This window comes from Hylobates moloch, unplaced genomic scaffold (genome assembly GCF_009828535.3).
Source record: "Hylobates moloch isolate HMO894 unplaced genomic scaffold, HMol_V3 SCAFFOLD_1, whole genome shotgun sequence".
Classification (NCBI taxonomy): Eukaryota; Metazoa; Chordata; class Mammalia; order Primates; family Hylobatidae; genus Hylobates; species Hylobates moloch.
The window spans coordinates 96,056,566-96,071,869 of record NW_026652276.1 but is presented as its reverse complement, the minus strand read 5'-3'; the positions used below and the strand labels follow the sequence as shown (position 1 = coordinate 96,071,869).

Below are 15,304 nucleotides of genomic sequence, written 5' to 3'. Positions count from 1 at the left end.
CCAAGGGGCATTTCTGAGGTCCCAGGCCAGGCAGGAGAGTGTCAGGGATAAGCCCACCCAGCCAGGAAGGGGGCGAGTCCCTCGCACTGACCCTGGGCCTGGACTGCAGACCCTGCCTCACTGGCTCCTCTCAGGGGCCACCTGGGAGCTAGGTAACCCCCTGCCCCTTTTCACAGCTGAGGGCGAGAGGCCCAGGGCAGCGAAGCCACTGCCTGGGACAGTCCTTAGTATGGGAAGGACCCACCCTTGGCCCGTGCAGCACCCCAAGAGGGTGTCAGAGCCGGGGCCTCGGGAACTCCACTTGACCTGAACTTGAACTTGCTACTGACCCCCATCTCTCCTGGCCCAACTTGTCACCCAGCTTCTGAGGCCCCTCTCGGGACAACCAGAAGGGTCCTGAATCCCGAGGGCTACCTTGGCCGCTAGGAGAGTGATTGTGAGTCCCGGGGAGGATGAGGGTGCCCGAAGCCTCCCCCTCTATCCCCCCACAGCCTAGGCCTTCAGGCCCCAAAGGATCCAGTTCCTCTCAGCATGGGTGGTCTCTGTTTCTCATCTGGAGAATGGGGAGAGCTGGCCCTATAGCAGATGGGTCCAGAGAAAGCAAAAAGGGTTGTGTGTGTGTGTGTGTGGTGTGTGGGGTGTGTGTGTGGTGTGTGGGGTGTGTGTGGTGTGTGTGGGGTGTGTGGGGTGTGTGGGGTGTGTGTGGTGTGTGTGTGTGTGGTGTGTGTGTGTGGTGTGTGTGGTGTGTGTGGTGTGTGTGGTGTGTGGGGTGTGTGTGTGGGGGGTGTGTGTGTGGTGTGTGTGTGTGGTGTGTGTGTGTGGTGTGTGTGTGTGGTATGTGTGGGGGGTGTGTGTGGGGGGTGTGTGGGGGTGTGTGTGTGTGGTGTGTGTGTGGTGTGTGTGTGCGGTGTGTGTGAGGTGTGTGTGTGTGGTGTGTATGTGTGTGTAAGGGGGAAGCCCAGGGAACCGCATTTTCTTTTTCTGAATAATTCAATCAAATAAGCAAGTCCAGGAACTACCTACGAAGGCTGGAAGGGTTTCTCCGGGTACCCTGAGGGCTGGAGACAGAGGGTGGTTTTTAAGGATTTTTTAAAACTCTCCCAACAAGTGTTAGAGTTCCCACTTCCTCTGGGGCAGGGATCCCCCTTAGCCTGGTGCCTCTGCCAAGGAGCTGGGGAGGCCCAGGGCAAAGCTACTGAAGGCAGCTAGGTGACCACCCCAGGCTAGGTCTGGAGGCCAGGTGTATGTGGGGACCAAGGCTCTGCTGGTCACCTCCTCTGAGGAGCCCTCCCTGACTGCTTTTTTTTTTGTAGACGGAGTCTCGCCCTGTTGCCCAGGCTGGAGTGCAATGGCGCCATCTCAACTCACTGCAACCTCCGCCTCCCGGGTTCAAGCCATTCTCCTGCCTCAGCCTCCTGAGTAGCTGGGACTACAGGTGCCCGCCACCACGCCTAGCTAATTTTTTATATTTTTAGTAGAGACAGGGTTTCACCGTGTTAGCCAGGATGGTCTCGATCTCCTGACCTCGTGATCCACTCGCCTCAGCCTCCCAAAGTACTGGGATTACAGGCGTGAGCCACCACGCCTGGCCTCCGACTGCTTTTTAAGTAGCACTCTCTGCTGCATGCAGTGGCTCATGCCTGTAATTCCAGCACTTTGGGAGGCTGAGGCAGGTGGATTGTTTGAACCCAGGAGTTGGAGGCCAGCCTGGGCAAATGGCAAAACCTTGTCTCTACAAAACATTACCTGGGCATAGTGGTGCACACCTGCAGTACTAGTAAGTCAGGAGGCTGAGGTAGGAGGATCGATGGAGGCCAAAAGGTTGAGCCTGGAGTGAGCCAAGATTGCACCACTGCACTCCAGCCTGGCGACAGAGTGAGACCCTGACTCAAAAAATTTAAAAAAGCACCTTCCTTTTTTTTTTTTTTTTTTAAATATAGAGACACGGTCTTGCTATGTTGCCCAGGCTGGTCTCGAACTCCTGGACTCAAGTAATCCTCCTACCTTGGCTTTCCAAAGTGTTGGGATTATGGGCGTGAGCCACCACACTCAGCCCAACACCCTCCTTCTTTTTTTTTTTTTGAGACAGAGTCTCACTCTGTAGCCCAGGCTGGAGTGCAGTGGCAGGATCGTGGCTCACTGAAACCTCCGCTTCCCAGGTTCAAGCGATTCTCCTGCCTCAGCCTCCCGAGTAGCTGGGACTACAGGTGCACGCCACCATACTCGGCTAATTTTTGTACTTTTAGTAGAGGCGGGGTTTCATCATGTTGGCCAGGCTGGTCTTAAACTCCTGATCTCGTGATCTGCCCACCTCGGCCTCCCAAAGTGCGGGGATTACAGGCGTGAGTCACTGCACCCAGCACCCCCCAATACCCTCATTCTTAAGGAAACCTGTTGCTTTTCCTCCTGACGCCATTAAACTTGTTCTCTTGATCTCTCTCTCATTTGAGATCTGTCTTGGGAATTGTGCTTGCTTTCTTCAGGGTGCTTTTCTCATTTCTCAAAATAGTGCCAGTTAACTCTGGAAGCATGTCTGGCTGATCAGTGACAGTGTGCTGCATGCAGAAGCGATATGATCCAGGAGCTGCTCCAGGTGAAAGGCCCTTCAGCTCCTGGCTGTGCCCTTACTGGGTGATCCTGGCTGGGTCATTGCCCCTTTCTGAGCAGGAAACCTTCTGCTGTTAGAGTAGAAGTGGGAGGGAGTCATGGCAGGCTTCCTGGAGAAGGCAGCCTGAAGCTGGCCCTTAAGGCTGAGAAGGTGGCCAGGAGGCAGAGAGACCCCACTCTGTTTCATTTAAAAAAATAAAATAGGCTGGGCACGGTGGCTCATGCCTGTAATCCCAGCACTTTGGGAGGCTGAGGCGGGAGGATCACGAGGTCAGGAGATGGAGACGGAGACCATCCCGGCCAACATGGTGAAACCCCGTCTCTATTAAAATACAAAAAAAATTAGCTGGGCGTGGTGGCATGCCCCTGTAGTCCCAGCTACTCGGGAGGCTGAGGCAGGGGAATCGCTTGAACTCGGGAGGTGGAGGTTGCAGTGAGCCAAGATGGCACCATTGCACTCCAGCCTGGCGACAGAGGGTGAGACACCATCTCAAAATAAACAAATAAATAAATAACGGCCTGGTGTGGTGGCTCACACCTGTAATCCCATCACCTTGGGAGGCCAAGGCGGACGGATCACCTGAGGTCGGGAGTTTGAGACCAGCCTGGCCAACATGGTGAAACCCCATCTCTACCAAAAATACAAAATTAGCTGGGTGGGGTGGTGGGTGCCTATAATCCCAGCTACTCAGGAGGCTGAGGCAAGAGAATCGCTTGAACCTGGGAAGCAGAGGTTGCAGTGAGCCAAGATGGCGCCATTGCACTCCAGCCTGGGCGACAGAGCAAGACTCTGTCTCAAAAAAGGAAAAAATAAATAAAAATAAAAATAAACCGTCCAGGCACGGTAGCTCACACCTATAATCCCAGCACTTTGGGAGGCTAAGGTGGGCAGATCACCTGAAGTCAGGAGTTTGAGACCAGCCTGGCCAACATGGTGAAACTCCATCTCTACTAAAAATACACACACACACACACACACACACACACACACACATATTAACTGGGCATGGTGCCGCGAGCCAGTAGTCCCAGCTACTCAGGAGGCTGAGGCAGGAGAATAGCTTGAACCTGGGAGGCAGAGGTTGCAGTGAGCTGAGACTGTGCCACTGCAGTCCAGCCTGGGCGACAGAGCAAGACTCCATCTCAAAACAACTAAAAGCAACAACAACAACAACAACAAACTGAGGCCAGGTGCGGTGGCTCACACCTCTAATCCCAGCACTTTGGGAGGCTGAGGTGAGAGGATCACTTCAGCTCAGCAGTTCGAGACCAGCCTGGGCAACACAGGGAGAGACATCCTGTTACATTGCAGAGAGACCCCACCTCCACAAAATATAAAAACAAAAATGTTAGTCAGATGTAGTGGCATCCCTGCCGTCCCAGTTACTCAAGAGGCTGAGACAGGAGGATCGCTTGAGCCCAGGAGGTCAAGGCTCCAGTGAGCTGTGATCATGCCACTGCACTCCAGCCTGGGCCACAGAGCTACACCCTGTCTCTAAAATTTTTAGAGACCTTATCTCTAAAGATAAATTAAATAAATAAACCTGGAGCACCTAATTTTTCTTTTTCTTTTACTTTTTTTTTTTTTTTTTTTTTGACACAGGTTCTCTGTCACCCAGGCTGGAGTGCAGTGGCATGATCTTGGTTCACTGCAGCCTTGGCCTCTCAGGCTCAGGCAATTCTCCCACCTTAGCCTCCCCAGTAGCTGGGACTACAGGCATATGCCACCATGCCCAGCTAATTTTGTCTTTTTTTTTTTGTAGAAACAGGGTCTCACTATGCTGCTCAGATTGGTCTTGAACTCCTGGACTCAAGAGATCCCCCTGCCTCAGCCTCCCAAAATGCTGGGATTACAGTGTGAGCCACTGTGCCCGGCTATTTTATTTTTAAATGAATAAAAGCTGGAGCACCCAACTTTTTTTTTGTTTGTTTTTGAGACGGAGTTTTGCTCGTCACCCAGGCTGGAGTGCAATGGTGCAATCTCGGCTCACTGCAACCTCTGCCTCCTGGGTTCAAGTGATTCTCCTGCCTCAGCCCCCTGAGTAGCTGGGATTACAGGCATGCGCCACTATGCCCAGATAATATTTTGTATTTTTAGTAGAGACAAGGTTTCATCATGTTGGCCAGGCTGATCTTGAATTCTTGACCTCAGGTGATCCACCCGCCTCGGCCTCCCAAAGTGCAGGGATTACAGGCGTGAGCCACCATGCCCAGCCTGGAGCATCTGATTTTTAAATTTAATTTTCCTTTTTTTTTTTGAGACAGGGTCTTCCTCTGTCATCCAAGCTGGAATGCAGTGACTGGATCATAGCTGGCTATAGCCTTGACCTTCCACGCTCAAGCAATCCTCCCGCCCCAGCCTCCCAATTAGCTGGGAGTACAGGCACGTGCCACAGCACCCAGCTGATTTTGTAGAGACAGGATCTCCCATGTTGCCTAAGCTTGTCTCCAACTCCTGGGCTCAAGCGATCCTCCCTCCTCGGCCTCCCAAAATGCTGGGATTACAGGTGCAAGCCATCACACCCCAGTGGGAGAGACCCCACTTGCTGCCATGTGACCAGAGGCTGATGGTGTCCTCTCTGGGCCTCAGGTGATAAATGCTGAGGAGGGAGGTACGGCCGAGGAATTCAGACTTTCAAACAGCCTTTGGACTCAGGCCCTGGGGACATTCCAGGGGACACTTTACCAGGGAGGGGCAGTGTGAGGCCAGAGGCGGGGCTGCCACCTCAGGGGCCCTGAGCCTAGAGTCCTTTCCACCGCATTTGGGGACTTGAGCGCTTCACCAGTCCTGACTCAGTTTCCTAGTCTGTGAATGGGGGTGTGTCTCCTGGAATGTTGCACCCCCTCATTCATTCACTCATTCATTCATTATCTTCTCACTGAGCACCTACTGTGTTCAGGGTCCCCGTCCTCCTGGAGCTAACAAGTCTAGGAGGGAAGCTCTGTCTCAGTTCCTTCCTCTACAAAATGGAGCTTGAGGACGGGCATGGTGGCTCATGCCTGTAATCCCAGGACTTTGGGAGGCTGAGGCGGGAGGATCGCTTGAGCCCCCCGGAGCTGGAGACCAGCCTGGGCAACATGGTGAGAAGCCATACCTCTACAGATAATTTAAAAATTAGCCAGGCATGGAAGTGTGTGCCTATAGTTCCAGCTACTTGTGAGGACTTTGAGCCCAGGAGGTCGAGGCTGCAGTGAGCTGTGATTGCACTCCAGCCTGGGCATCAGAGCAAGACCTTGCATCAAAAATAATAATAATAATAAAAAGGAGGTTGGATTCCCTCCTGGCAGGGTAGGGAGGGCACCGCAGTGCCCAGGGCAAAGTGGCTGGGTGGTTGTTTTGCGGGAGGGCCAAGGAGTGGTCCCTGGGTCTGCGCTGTAAGAGTCAGTTGCCTGGAGGCCTTGCAGGGTGGGGGCGTCACCAAAGCAAAGGCTTGGAGGGGAAAAAACAAAAGTCCCAGCCAGGCAGGTGGAGTCCCCTTGGCTGAGTTCAACCGAGGGTTCTCCGGGGGCTGCGTGCGTGCCCCAGTGACAGCTCCGAAAACTCCCTTCCAGGGCAAAGTTCCCAAGCACAGAAGAGAACCTGTTCACTTCTCCCCTGCTCGGCCCGCCCCCTGGCCAGCCAGCTCTACTTCCTCTTTTCCTGCTCCGCTGCTTGCTTTCTCTCTTCAGCTCCTCCCTGCCCCTCACCCCAGGCTGCTCGGCCACCTCCAACCTGCCATCTGAGGACACCCAGGCAGTCACTCATTCAACAGCGAAGAGCCCTGGGGTGGCTGTGGTGGGAAGGAGTGGGGGTGATGGAGACCCTGGGAGGGCTGGCAGCCTGGTGGGTGAGGCCCAGTTCTAAATGCCAGCTGCAAGCCTTGGTCTGAGGTAGGGAGGAAGGTGTGGTTGCAGAGGCTAAAAGGCTTCCCCAAAGAGGGGCTTTCTGGGATGGGACTTGAAGGGTGCATAGGAGAGCACCAGGAAGTGGCCGCTGCAGACAGAGAGAACCACAAGCCAGGAGGACAGGCCAGGAATGCTGCAGCCTGAGGCAGGGTGGGGCTGGAGCTCCTGTCTCTTGGCCAGCTGAATGGAGGCCCAGTGGCAACACAGGTCCTGCTTGGGGATCAGGTCTGCTCTGCACCCCACCTTGCTGCCTGGAGCCGCCCACCTGACAGCCTCTCATCCCTGCTCTGCAGATCCGGTCCCATCCCCCCCCCCACCGCCCCAGCACTCCACCCAGTTCAACGTTCCACGAACCCCCAGAACCAGCCCTCATCAACAGGCAGCAAGAAAGGCCCCCCGCCCATCGCCCCACAACGCCAGCCCGGTGAACTGTAGGGTTGGCAGGTCCTGAGGCAGCTGGCAAGATGCCTGCAGCTGAAAGATACAAGGCCAGGGACAGGACAGTCCCATCCCCAGGAGGCAGGGAGTATACAGGCTGGGAAAGTTTGCCCTTGCGTGGGGTGGTGATGCAGGAGGCTCAGCAAGTCTACTGGACTGTGAACCTGTGTCTGCCACTGTGTGCTGAGTGGTGGTCATCTTTCCCACCAGGCTGTGGCCTCTGCAACCTTCAAAGGAGGAGCGGTCCCATTGGCTGAGCACAGCCTTGTACTGTGAACTGGAACAAGCCGCCTCCTTCCTGGCCACAGGTTCCACGTCCTTATATGGACTCATCTTTGCCTGTTGCGACACACACTCAATGAACACCTACTACGCGCTGCAAAGCGCCCCGCAGGCCTGAGGTGCCCCCACTTCACCACTCTTCCTATTTTTGTGTAAATATCCAGCTTCTTGTCACCACCTCCAAGGAGGGGGAGGAGGAGGGCATGTTCCTCTAGGCTGAGCCGAATGCCCCTCTGTGGTCCCACGCCACTGATCACTGCATGCCCACCACCTGGGTGCATACAGTCTCTGATTCCCAGAGCAGAACGGACCCTGGCCACCCCGGTCTTGTATGCTACTCAGTGGACAGACCCAAGGCAAGAAAGGGTGATAAGGAGAGGGTCTTCCCAGGCTCGCTTTGATCTCCTAGCACCGCCCCGCCCCCAATCCTCTCTGGCACATGGAGTCTTGGTCCCCAGAGTACCCCCGCGGCCTCCAGATGGTCTGGAAGGGCAGTTCAGCTGTGGCTGCGCACAGCAGACATGCAACGGACGGTGGGCCCAGACGCAGGCTGTGTAGACCCAGCCCCCCACCCCGCAGTGCCTGCAGCTGCCTAGGTCACCCACTAACGCCCCAGGCCTGGTCTTGGCTGGGCGTGACTGTTACCCTCAGAAGCAGGCAGCTCCAGGGGAAAAGTTTCCGTGACCTGTAGAGCCCACCTTCCCAGGGCTGCGGCTGGGTAGGTTTGCAGCCTTCATCACAGGCCACCTCCAGCCACTGGACCGCTGGCGCCTGCCCTGTCCTGGGGAGTGTGGTCCTGCGACTTCTAAGTGGCCGCAAGCCCCCTGACTCCCCCAACACCACACTCCACCTCTCTAGCCCAGGTCTCTCCCTAGTGACACACCCAGCACATTTAGCTAGCTGAGCCCCACAGCCAGAGGTCCTCAGACCCTGCTTTCAGGGCAGTTGCTCTGAAGTCGGCAAGGGGGAGTGACTGCCTGGCCACTCCATGTCCTCCAAGGGCTCCTTCTGCAGGAGCGTACAGCACCCAGGGCCCTGGCACCCGTGCAGATCCTGGCCCACCCCACCTGGGCGCTCAGTGCCCAAGAGACGTCCACACCTAGGATGTCCCGCGGTGGGTGGGGGGCCCCGGAGACGGGCAGGCCGAGGGCAGGCCTGGCCATGCGGGGCCGAACCGGGCACTGCCCAGCGTGGGGCGCGGGGGCCACGGCGCGCGCCCCCAGCCCCCGGGCCCAGCACCCCAAGGCGGCCAACGCCAAAACTCTCCCTCCTCCTCTTCCTCAATCTCGCTCTCGCTCTTTTTTTTTTTTCGCAAAAGGAGGGGAGAGGGGGTAAAAAAATGCTGCACTGTGCGGCGAAGCCGGTGAGTGAGCGGCGCGGGGCCAATCAGCGCGCGCCGTTCCGAAAGTTGCCTTTTATGGCTCGAGCGGCCGCAGCGGCGCCCTATAAAACCCGGCGGCGCGACGCGCCACCACCGCCGAGACCGCGTCCGCCCCGCGAGCACAGAGCCTCGCCTTTGCCGCTCCGCCGCCCGTCCACACCCGCCGCCAGGTAAGCCCGGCCAGCAGACCCGGGCAGGCGGCTCCCGGCCCGGCCGCCTAAGGCCGCGGCCCCTTCGCCCGTGCAGAGCCGCCTGGGCCGCAGCGGGGGGTTTATGCGAGGGAACCGGACCGTCGTGGGGGGCGCGGGAGAAGCCCCTGGGCCTCCGGAGATGGGGGACACCCCGCTCCAGTTCGGAGGCGCAGGGCCGCGCTCGGGAGGCGCGCTCCGGAGGTGCCGCTCTCCAGACGGGGGCAGCCGGCGGGATCTTTGTCTGAGCCGGGCTCTTGCCAGTGGGGATCGCAGGGTGGGCGCGGCGGAGCCCTTGCCAGGCCCGGTAGGGGGCTGGGGCGCCATTGCGCGTGCGCTCTGGTACTTGGAGCGGTAACCGTGCGGGCGCGCTGGGAATTGGCGCTAATTGCGCGTGCGCGCTGGGACTCAAGGCGCTAACCGCGCGTACGTTCTGGGGCCTGGGGTGCCGCGGCCTGGGCTGGGGCGAAGGCGGGCTCGGCCGGAAGGGGTGGGGTCGCCGCGGCTCCTGGGCGCTTGCGCGCACTTCCTGCCCGAGCCGCCGGCCGCCTGAGGGTGTGGCCGCCGCGTGCGCGCGCGCCGACCCGGCGCTGTTTGAACCGGGTGGAGGCGGGGCTGGCGCCCGGTTGGGAGGGGGTGGGGGCCTGGCTTCCTGCCGCGCGCCGCGGGGACGCCTCCGACCAGTGTTTGCCTTTTATGGTAATAACGCGGCCGGCCCGGCTTCCTTTGTCCCCAATCTGGGCGCGCGCCGGCGCCCCCTGGCGGCCGAGGCCTCGGCGCGCCGGAAGTGGGCAGGGCGGGGGCGACCTCGGCTCACAGCGCGCGCGGCTTTTTTCGCAGCTCACCATGGATGATGATATCGCCGCGCTCGTCGTCGACAACGGCTCCGGCATGTGCAAGGCCGGCTTCGCAGGCGACGATGCCCCCCGGGCCGTCTTCCCCTCCATCGTGGGGCGCCCCAGGCACCAGGTAGGGGAGCTATCTGGGTGGGGCGGCCCCGGGAGCGAGCGGAAGGCAAGGGTGCTTTCTCTGCACAGGAGCCTCCCGGTTTCCTGGGTGGGGGCCGCGCCCGTGCTCAGGGCGCCTTATTCTTTCCTTCCCAGGGCGTGATGGTGGGCATGGGTCAGAAGGATTCCTATGTGGGCGACGAGGCCCAGAGCAAGAGAGGCATCCTCACCCTGAAGTACCCCATCGAGCACGGCATCGTCACCAACTGGGACGACATGGAGAAGATCTGGCACCACACCTTCTACAATGAGCTGCGTGTGGCTCCCGAGGAGCACCCTGTGCTGCTGACCGAGGCCCCCCTGAACCCCAAGGCCAACCGCGAGAAGATGACCCAGGTGAGTGGCCCGCTACCTCTTCTGGTGGCCGCCTCCCTGCTTCCTGGCCTCCCGCAGCTGCGCCCTTTCTCACTGGTTCTCTCTTCTGCCGTTCTCCGTAGGACTCTCTTCTCTGACCTGAGTCTCCTTTGGAACTCTGCAGGTTCTATTTGCTTTTTCCCAGATGAGCTCTTTTTCTGGTGTTTGCCTTTCTGACTAGGTGTCTAAAACAGACAGTGCTGTGGGTGTAGGTACTAACACTGGCTTGTGTGACAAGCCCATGAGGCTGGTGTAAAGCGGCCTTGGAGTGTGTATTCAGTAGGCGCACAGTAGGTCTGAACAGACTCCCCATCCCAAGACCCCAGCACACTTAGCCGTGTTCTTTGCACTTTCTGCATGCCCCCCGTCTGGCCTCGCTATCCCCAGTGGCTTCCCGAGTGTGACACGGTGCATCTCTGCCTTACAGATCATGTTTGAGACCTTCAACACCCCAGCCATGTACGTGGCTATCCAGGCTGTGCTGTCCCTGTACGCCTCTGGCCGTACCACTGGCATCGTGATGGACTCCGGTGACGGGGTCACCCACACTGTGCCCATCTATGAGGGGTATGCCCTCCCCCATGCCATCCTGCGTCTGGACCTGGCTGGCCGGGACCTGACTGACTACCTCATGAAGATCCTCACCGAGCGCGGCTACAGCTTCACCACCACGGCCGAGCGGGAAATCGTGCGTGACATTAAGGAGAAGCTGTGCTACGTCGCCCTGGACTTCGAGCAGGAGATGGCCACGGCGGCTTCCAGCTCCTCCCTGGAGAAGAGCTACGAGCTGCCCGATGGCCAGGTCATCACCATTGGCAACGAGCGGTTCCGCTGTCCCGAGGCGCTCTTCCAGCCTTCCTTCCTGGGTGAGTGGAGACCGCCTCCTGGCCCTGCCTGACATGAGGGTCACACCCCTCTGGGCTGTGCTGTGGAAGCTAAGTCCGGCCCTCATTTCCCCCTCAGGCATGGAGTCCTGTGGCATCCACGAAACTACCTTCAACTCCATCATGAAGTGTGACGTGGACATCCGCAAAGACCTGTACGCCAACACAGTGCTGTCTGGTGGCACCACCATGTACCCTGGCATTGCCGACAGGATGCAGAAGGAGATCACTGCCCTGGCACCCAGCACGATGAAGATCAAGGTGGGTGTCTTTCCATCCTGAGCTGACCTGGGCAGGTGGGCCGTGGGGCCCTGTGGTGTGTGGGGAGCTGTCAATCCAGGGTCCTCATTGCCTGTCCCCTTTCCTCCTCAGATCATTGCTCCTCCTGAGCGCAAGTACTCCGTGTGGATCGGCGGCTCCATCCTGGCCTCGCTGTCCACCTTCCAGCAGATGTGGATCAGCAAGCAGGAGTATGACGAGTCCGGCCCCTCCATCGTCCACCGCAAATGCTTCTAGGCGGACTGTGACTTAGTTGCGTTACACCCTTTCTTGACAAAACCTAACTTGCGCAGAAAACAAGATGAGATTGGCATGGCTTTATTTGTTTTTTTTGTTTTGTTTTGGTTTTTTTTTTTTGGCTTGACTCAGGATTTAAAAACTGGAACGGTGAAGGTGACAGCAGTCGGTTGGAGCGAGCATCCCCCAAAGTTCACAATGTGGCCGAGGACTTTGATTGCACATTGTTCTTTTTTTAATAGTCATTCCAAATATGAGATGCATTGTTACAGGAAGTCCCTTGCCATCCTAAAAGCCACCCCACTTCTCTCTAAGGAGAATGGCCCAGTCCTCTCCCGAGTCCACACAGGGGAGGTGATAGCATTGCTTTTGTGTAAATTATGTAATGCAAAATTTTTTTAATCTTCGCCTTAATACTTTTTTATTTTGTTTTATTTTGAATGATGAGCCTTCGTGCCCCCCCTTCCCCCTTTTTGGTCCCCCAACTTGAGATGTATGAAGGCTTTTGGTCTCCCTGGGAGTGGGTGGAGGCAGCCAGGGCTTACCTGTACACTGACTTGAGACCAGTTGAATAAAAGTGCACACCTTAAAAATGAGGCCAAGTGTGACTTTGTGGCGTGGCTGGGTTGTGGGCAGCAGAGGGTGAACCCTGCAGAGGAGTGGGGTGGTGGGGTCCAACTTGTCTTTACCCAGAGTGCAGATGTGTCGAGATCCCTCCTGCCTTGATGTTGAGCAGCCTTAGAGGGTGGGGGAGGCTCCAGGGTCAGGTCTCTGTTCCTGCTTATTGGGGAGTTCCTGGCCTGGCCCTTCCACCTGTCCCCAGGTACCCCAGTTTTTCTGGGTTCACCGAGAGTGCAGATGCTTGAGGAGGTGGGAAGGGACTATTTGGGGGTACATGGTGGCTCAGGTGCCATGCCTTACTGGGGCTGGTTGGCACCTGGATTTCCTGGGAGTGGGGCTCTCAGGGCCACTCTGGGCATGGTGTTCCCTTGAGTGGGGGTGTAGTGGGTGTTCCTAGCTGCCACACCTTTGCCTTCACCTGTGGGATCATGGCTGTCAGCCTTGAGGGTCAGCCTGGCCCAGGCTCCCATGGGCTTAGGAGAGGCCGCGACTCGCCTGTTCACCCAGACAGAGGGGGACCTGGAATCAAAGTCAAGTTGGGGTGGGGGGTCCATGGGGCCCTATCTGGCCTGCAGATAGCTCTGGTTAGCTGTGGGCTGAGGTCTGACTTCTGCCTTGGGACTGGAGACCGGGCGCCATCCCGTGGCCCAGTTTCTTTGTGACCCATGCTGCAGAGGGAGATGTCCAGGCTCCTGGACCGCAGGGCCTGTCTGGCACTGCAGGGCAGCTTCTTTTTATTTTTGAGACGGGGTCTTTTGTTGCCCAGGCTGGGGTGCGATGGCACAACCATGGCTCACTGCAGCCTCAACTTTCTGGGCTCAAGCAATTCTGCCTTAGCCTCCCAAGTAGCTGAAACTACACAGGCATGCCCCAGCACGCCCAGCTAGTTGCAGGTCAGATTCTCATTGTTCTGCAGGGCCCTGAGTTAAATACTCTTGCAAGAAGAAACCAAGCCTGGCCTCCCTTCCCTCTGCTAGAAGCTGTGATTGACACCAGCAGAGAATGAAGGAAGAAAAGAGAGTGAGGATCCCTTCCAGGGATGCCGTTTACCCAGAACACCACCTGGTGCATAGCAGTTGTTCTGGAAATGATCCGGTCCCCCCAGGAGGCCTGGACTCTCACCTGTGCACAGTGGCTGCTGGCAGAGAGGAAGGTGGTACACTTCCTCCTGGGTTATCTTGGAGGTCCCCTGAAGGGCTCTCTGGGGTGGTTCTAGCTCTTTTGGTCTGATTTCTGCAGTGGTGAGCCCTGGGCCACCTTGGGCCACTTAATCATTCAACACTCATTCATTGAGTGACCACTATATGGTGGAGGAGGCTACTGAGATGACCTGGACAAGGACCCTGCCCTGGAGGAGTTGTCAGTCTGGAAATGAGGACTTAATTCATTTGCTCATTCATTCATTCATCCACCCATCCAATCACTATTTGTGCCAGGTACTGGGGGTGTAGAGGAGAACCAACCAGATGTGTTCCCTGTCCTCACCAGGCACCCAGTTTAATGGGGAAGACGTCACACGCACGAAGGCAAACAAATGAGTGTCCAGTGACATGCTGTGATCATGGGAAGAGAGAGCAGAGACTTTGATGAACACGAGCATCAGGTGATGTTCACTATGCCGATTGTGCTGGTAGTCTCCCGGGTGTAGACATACTTCAAACCTTATCTAATTGGGCCTGCTGTGGTGACACATGTCTGTAATCCCAGCACTTTGGGAAGCTGAGGTGGGAGGATCACTTGAGCCCAGGAGCTCAAGGCTGCAGTGAGCTATGATCGCACCACTGCACTGCAGCCTGGGTGACAGAACAAGACCCTGACTCTAAAAACTAAAATAGGCCAGGCAGGCGTGGTGGCTCGCGCCTGTAATCACAGCACTTGGGAGGCTGAGGCGGGGGGGTCATTTGAGCCCAAATGCAGCCTAGGCGGCATAGTGAGATCCTGTCTCAATTTTTTCCTTTTTTTTTTTTTTTGAGATGGAGTCTTGTTCTGTCACCCAGGCTGGAGTGTAGTGGCGTGATCTTGGCTCACTGCAACCTTTGCCTCCTGGATTCAAGCGATTCTCCTGCCTCAGTCTCCTGAGTAGCTGAGATTACAGTCATGTGTCACCACGCCTGGTTAGTTTTTGTATTTTTCGCAGATACAGGGTTTTGCCATGTTAGCCATGCTGGTCTTAAACTCCTGACCTCAGGTGATCCACCCGCCTTGGCCTCCCAAAATGCTGGGATTACAGGCGTGAGCCACCACGCCCGGCGGTTGTGTGCTCCTTATGAGCATCTAATGCCTAATGATCTGTCACTGTCTCCCATCACCCCCAGATGCAACTATGTAGTTGCAAGGAAAGAAGTTCAGGGCTCTCGGCCGGGCGCGGTGGCTCACGCCTGTAATCCCAGCACTTTGGGAGGCCGAGGCGGGTGGATCACGAGGTCAGGAGATCGAGATCATCCTGGCTAACACGGTGAAACCCCGTCTCTACTAAAAATACAAAAAATTAGCCGGGCGCAGTGGCGGGCGCCTGTAATCCCAGCTACTCGGGAGGCTGAGGCAGGAGAATGGCGTGAACCCGGGAGGCGGAGCTTGCAGTGAGCCGAGATCGCGCCACTGCACTCCAGCCTGGGAGACAGAGCAAAACTCCGTCTCAAAAAAAAAAAATAAATAAATAAAAAATAAAAAAAAAAAAAAAAAAAAAAGAAGTTCAGGGCTCTCATTGATCCTGTATCATGAGGAGTTATAGAACTATTTTATCATATAGTACAATGTAATAATAGAGATAGTGTACGCAATAAGCGTAAGGTGCTTGAATCATCCCAAAACCATCCCCCCGCCCCCATTCATGGAAAAATTATCTTCCACGAAACTGGTCCCTGGTGTCAAAAAGACGGGACTCCTGACATTGGTGATGCACAGCTGGGACAGCTTCACCCATAGGTTGACCAGCAACTTCAGCAGCTCCTGCTTCTTGCCAAGGAAGTCCCAGCCTTAATCTTGCGCGTGGCTGTACAAGCCTCTGCTGCCGCCACCTACTCCAAGAGAGAAGAAGAGGTCCAGAAATACAGATTTTAAAAAGCAAAGGGAGACCAGCCTGACCAACATGGTGAAACCTTGTCTCTACTAAAAACACAAGAATTAGCCAGGCAGGGTGGC

General features: G+C 56.7%; 2 protein-coding genes across 4 annotated transcripts in view; both read left to right on the top strand.

Annotated features, from left to right (window-relative positions):
- FBXL18 (F-box and leucine rich repeat protein 18) overlaps positions 1-15,304 on the top strand; it is a 196,509-nt gene that overhangs the window by 92,575 nt on the left and 88,630 nt on the right. The gene's annotated exons all lie outside the window — the stretch shown is intronic.
- Positions 8,631-12,138, top strand: ACTB (actin beta). The gene is made up of 6 exons (XM_032755826.2): positions 8,631-8,763; positions 9,622-9,750; positions 9,885-10,124; positions 10,570-11,008; positions 11,106-11,287; positions 11,399-12,138. The coding sequence occupies exons 2-6, from the start codon at positions 9,628-9,630 to the stop codon at positions 11,540-11,542; spliced, it is 1,128 nt and encodes a 375-aa protein (XP_032611717.1). The 5' UTR covers positions 8,631-8,763; positions 9,622-9,627; the 3' UTR covers positions 11,543-12,138.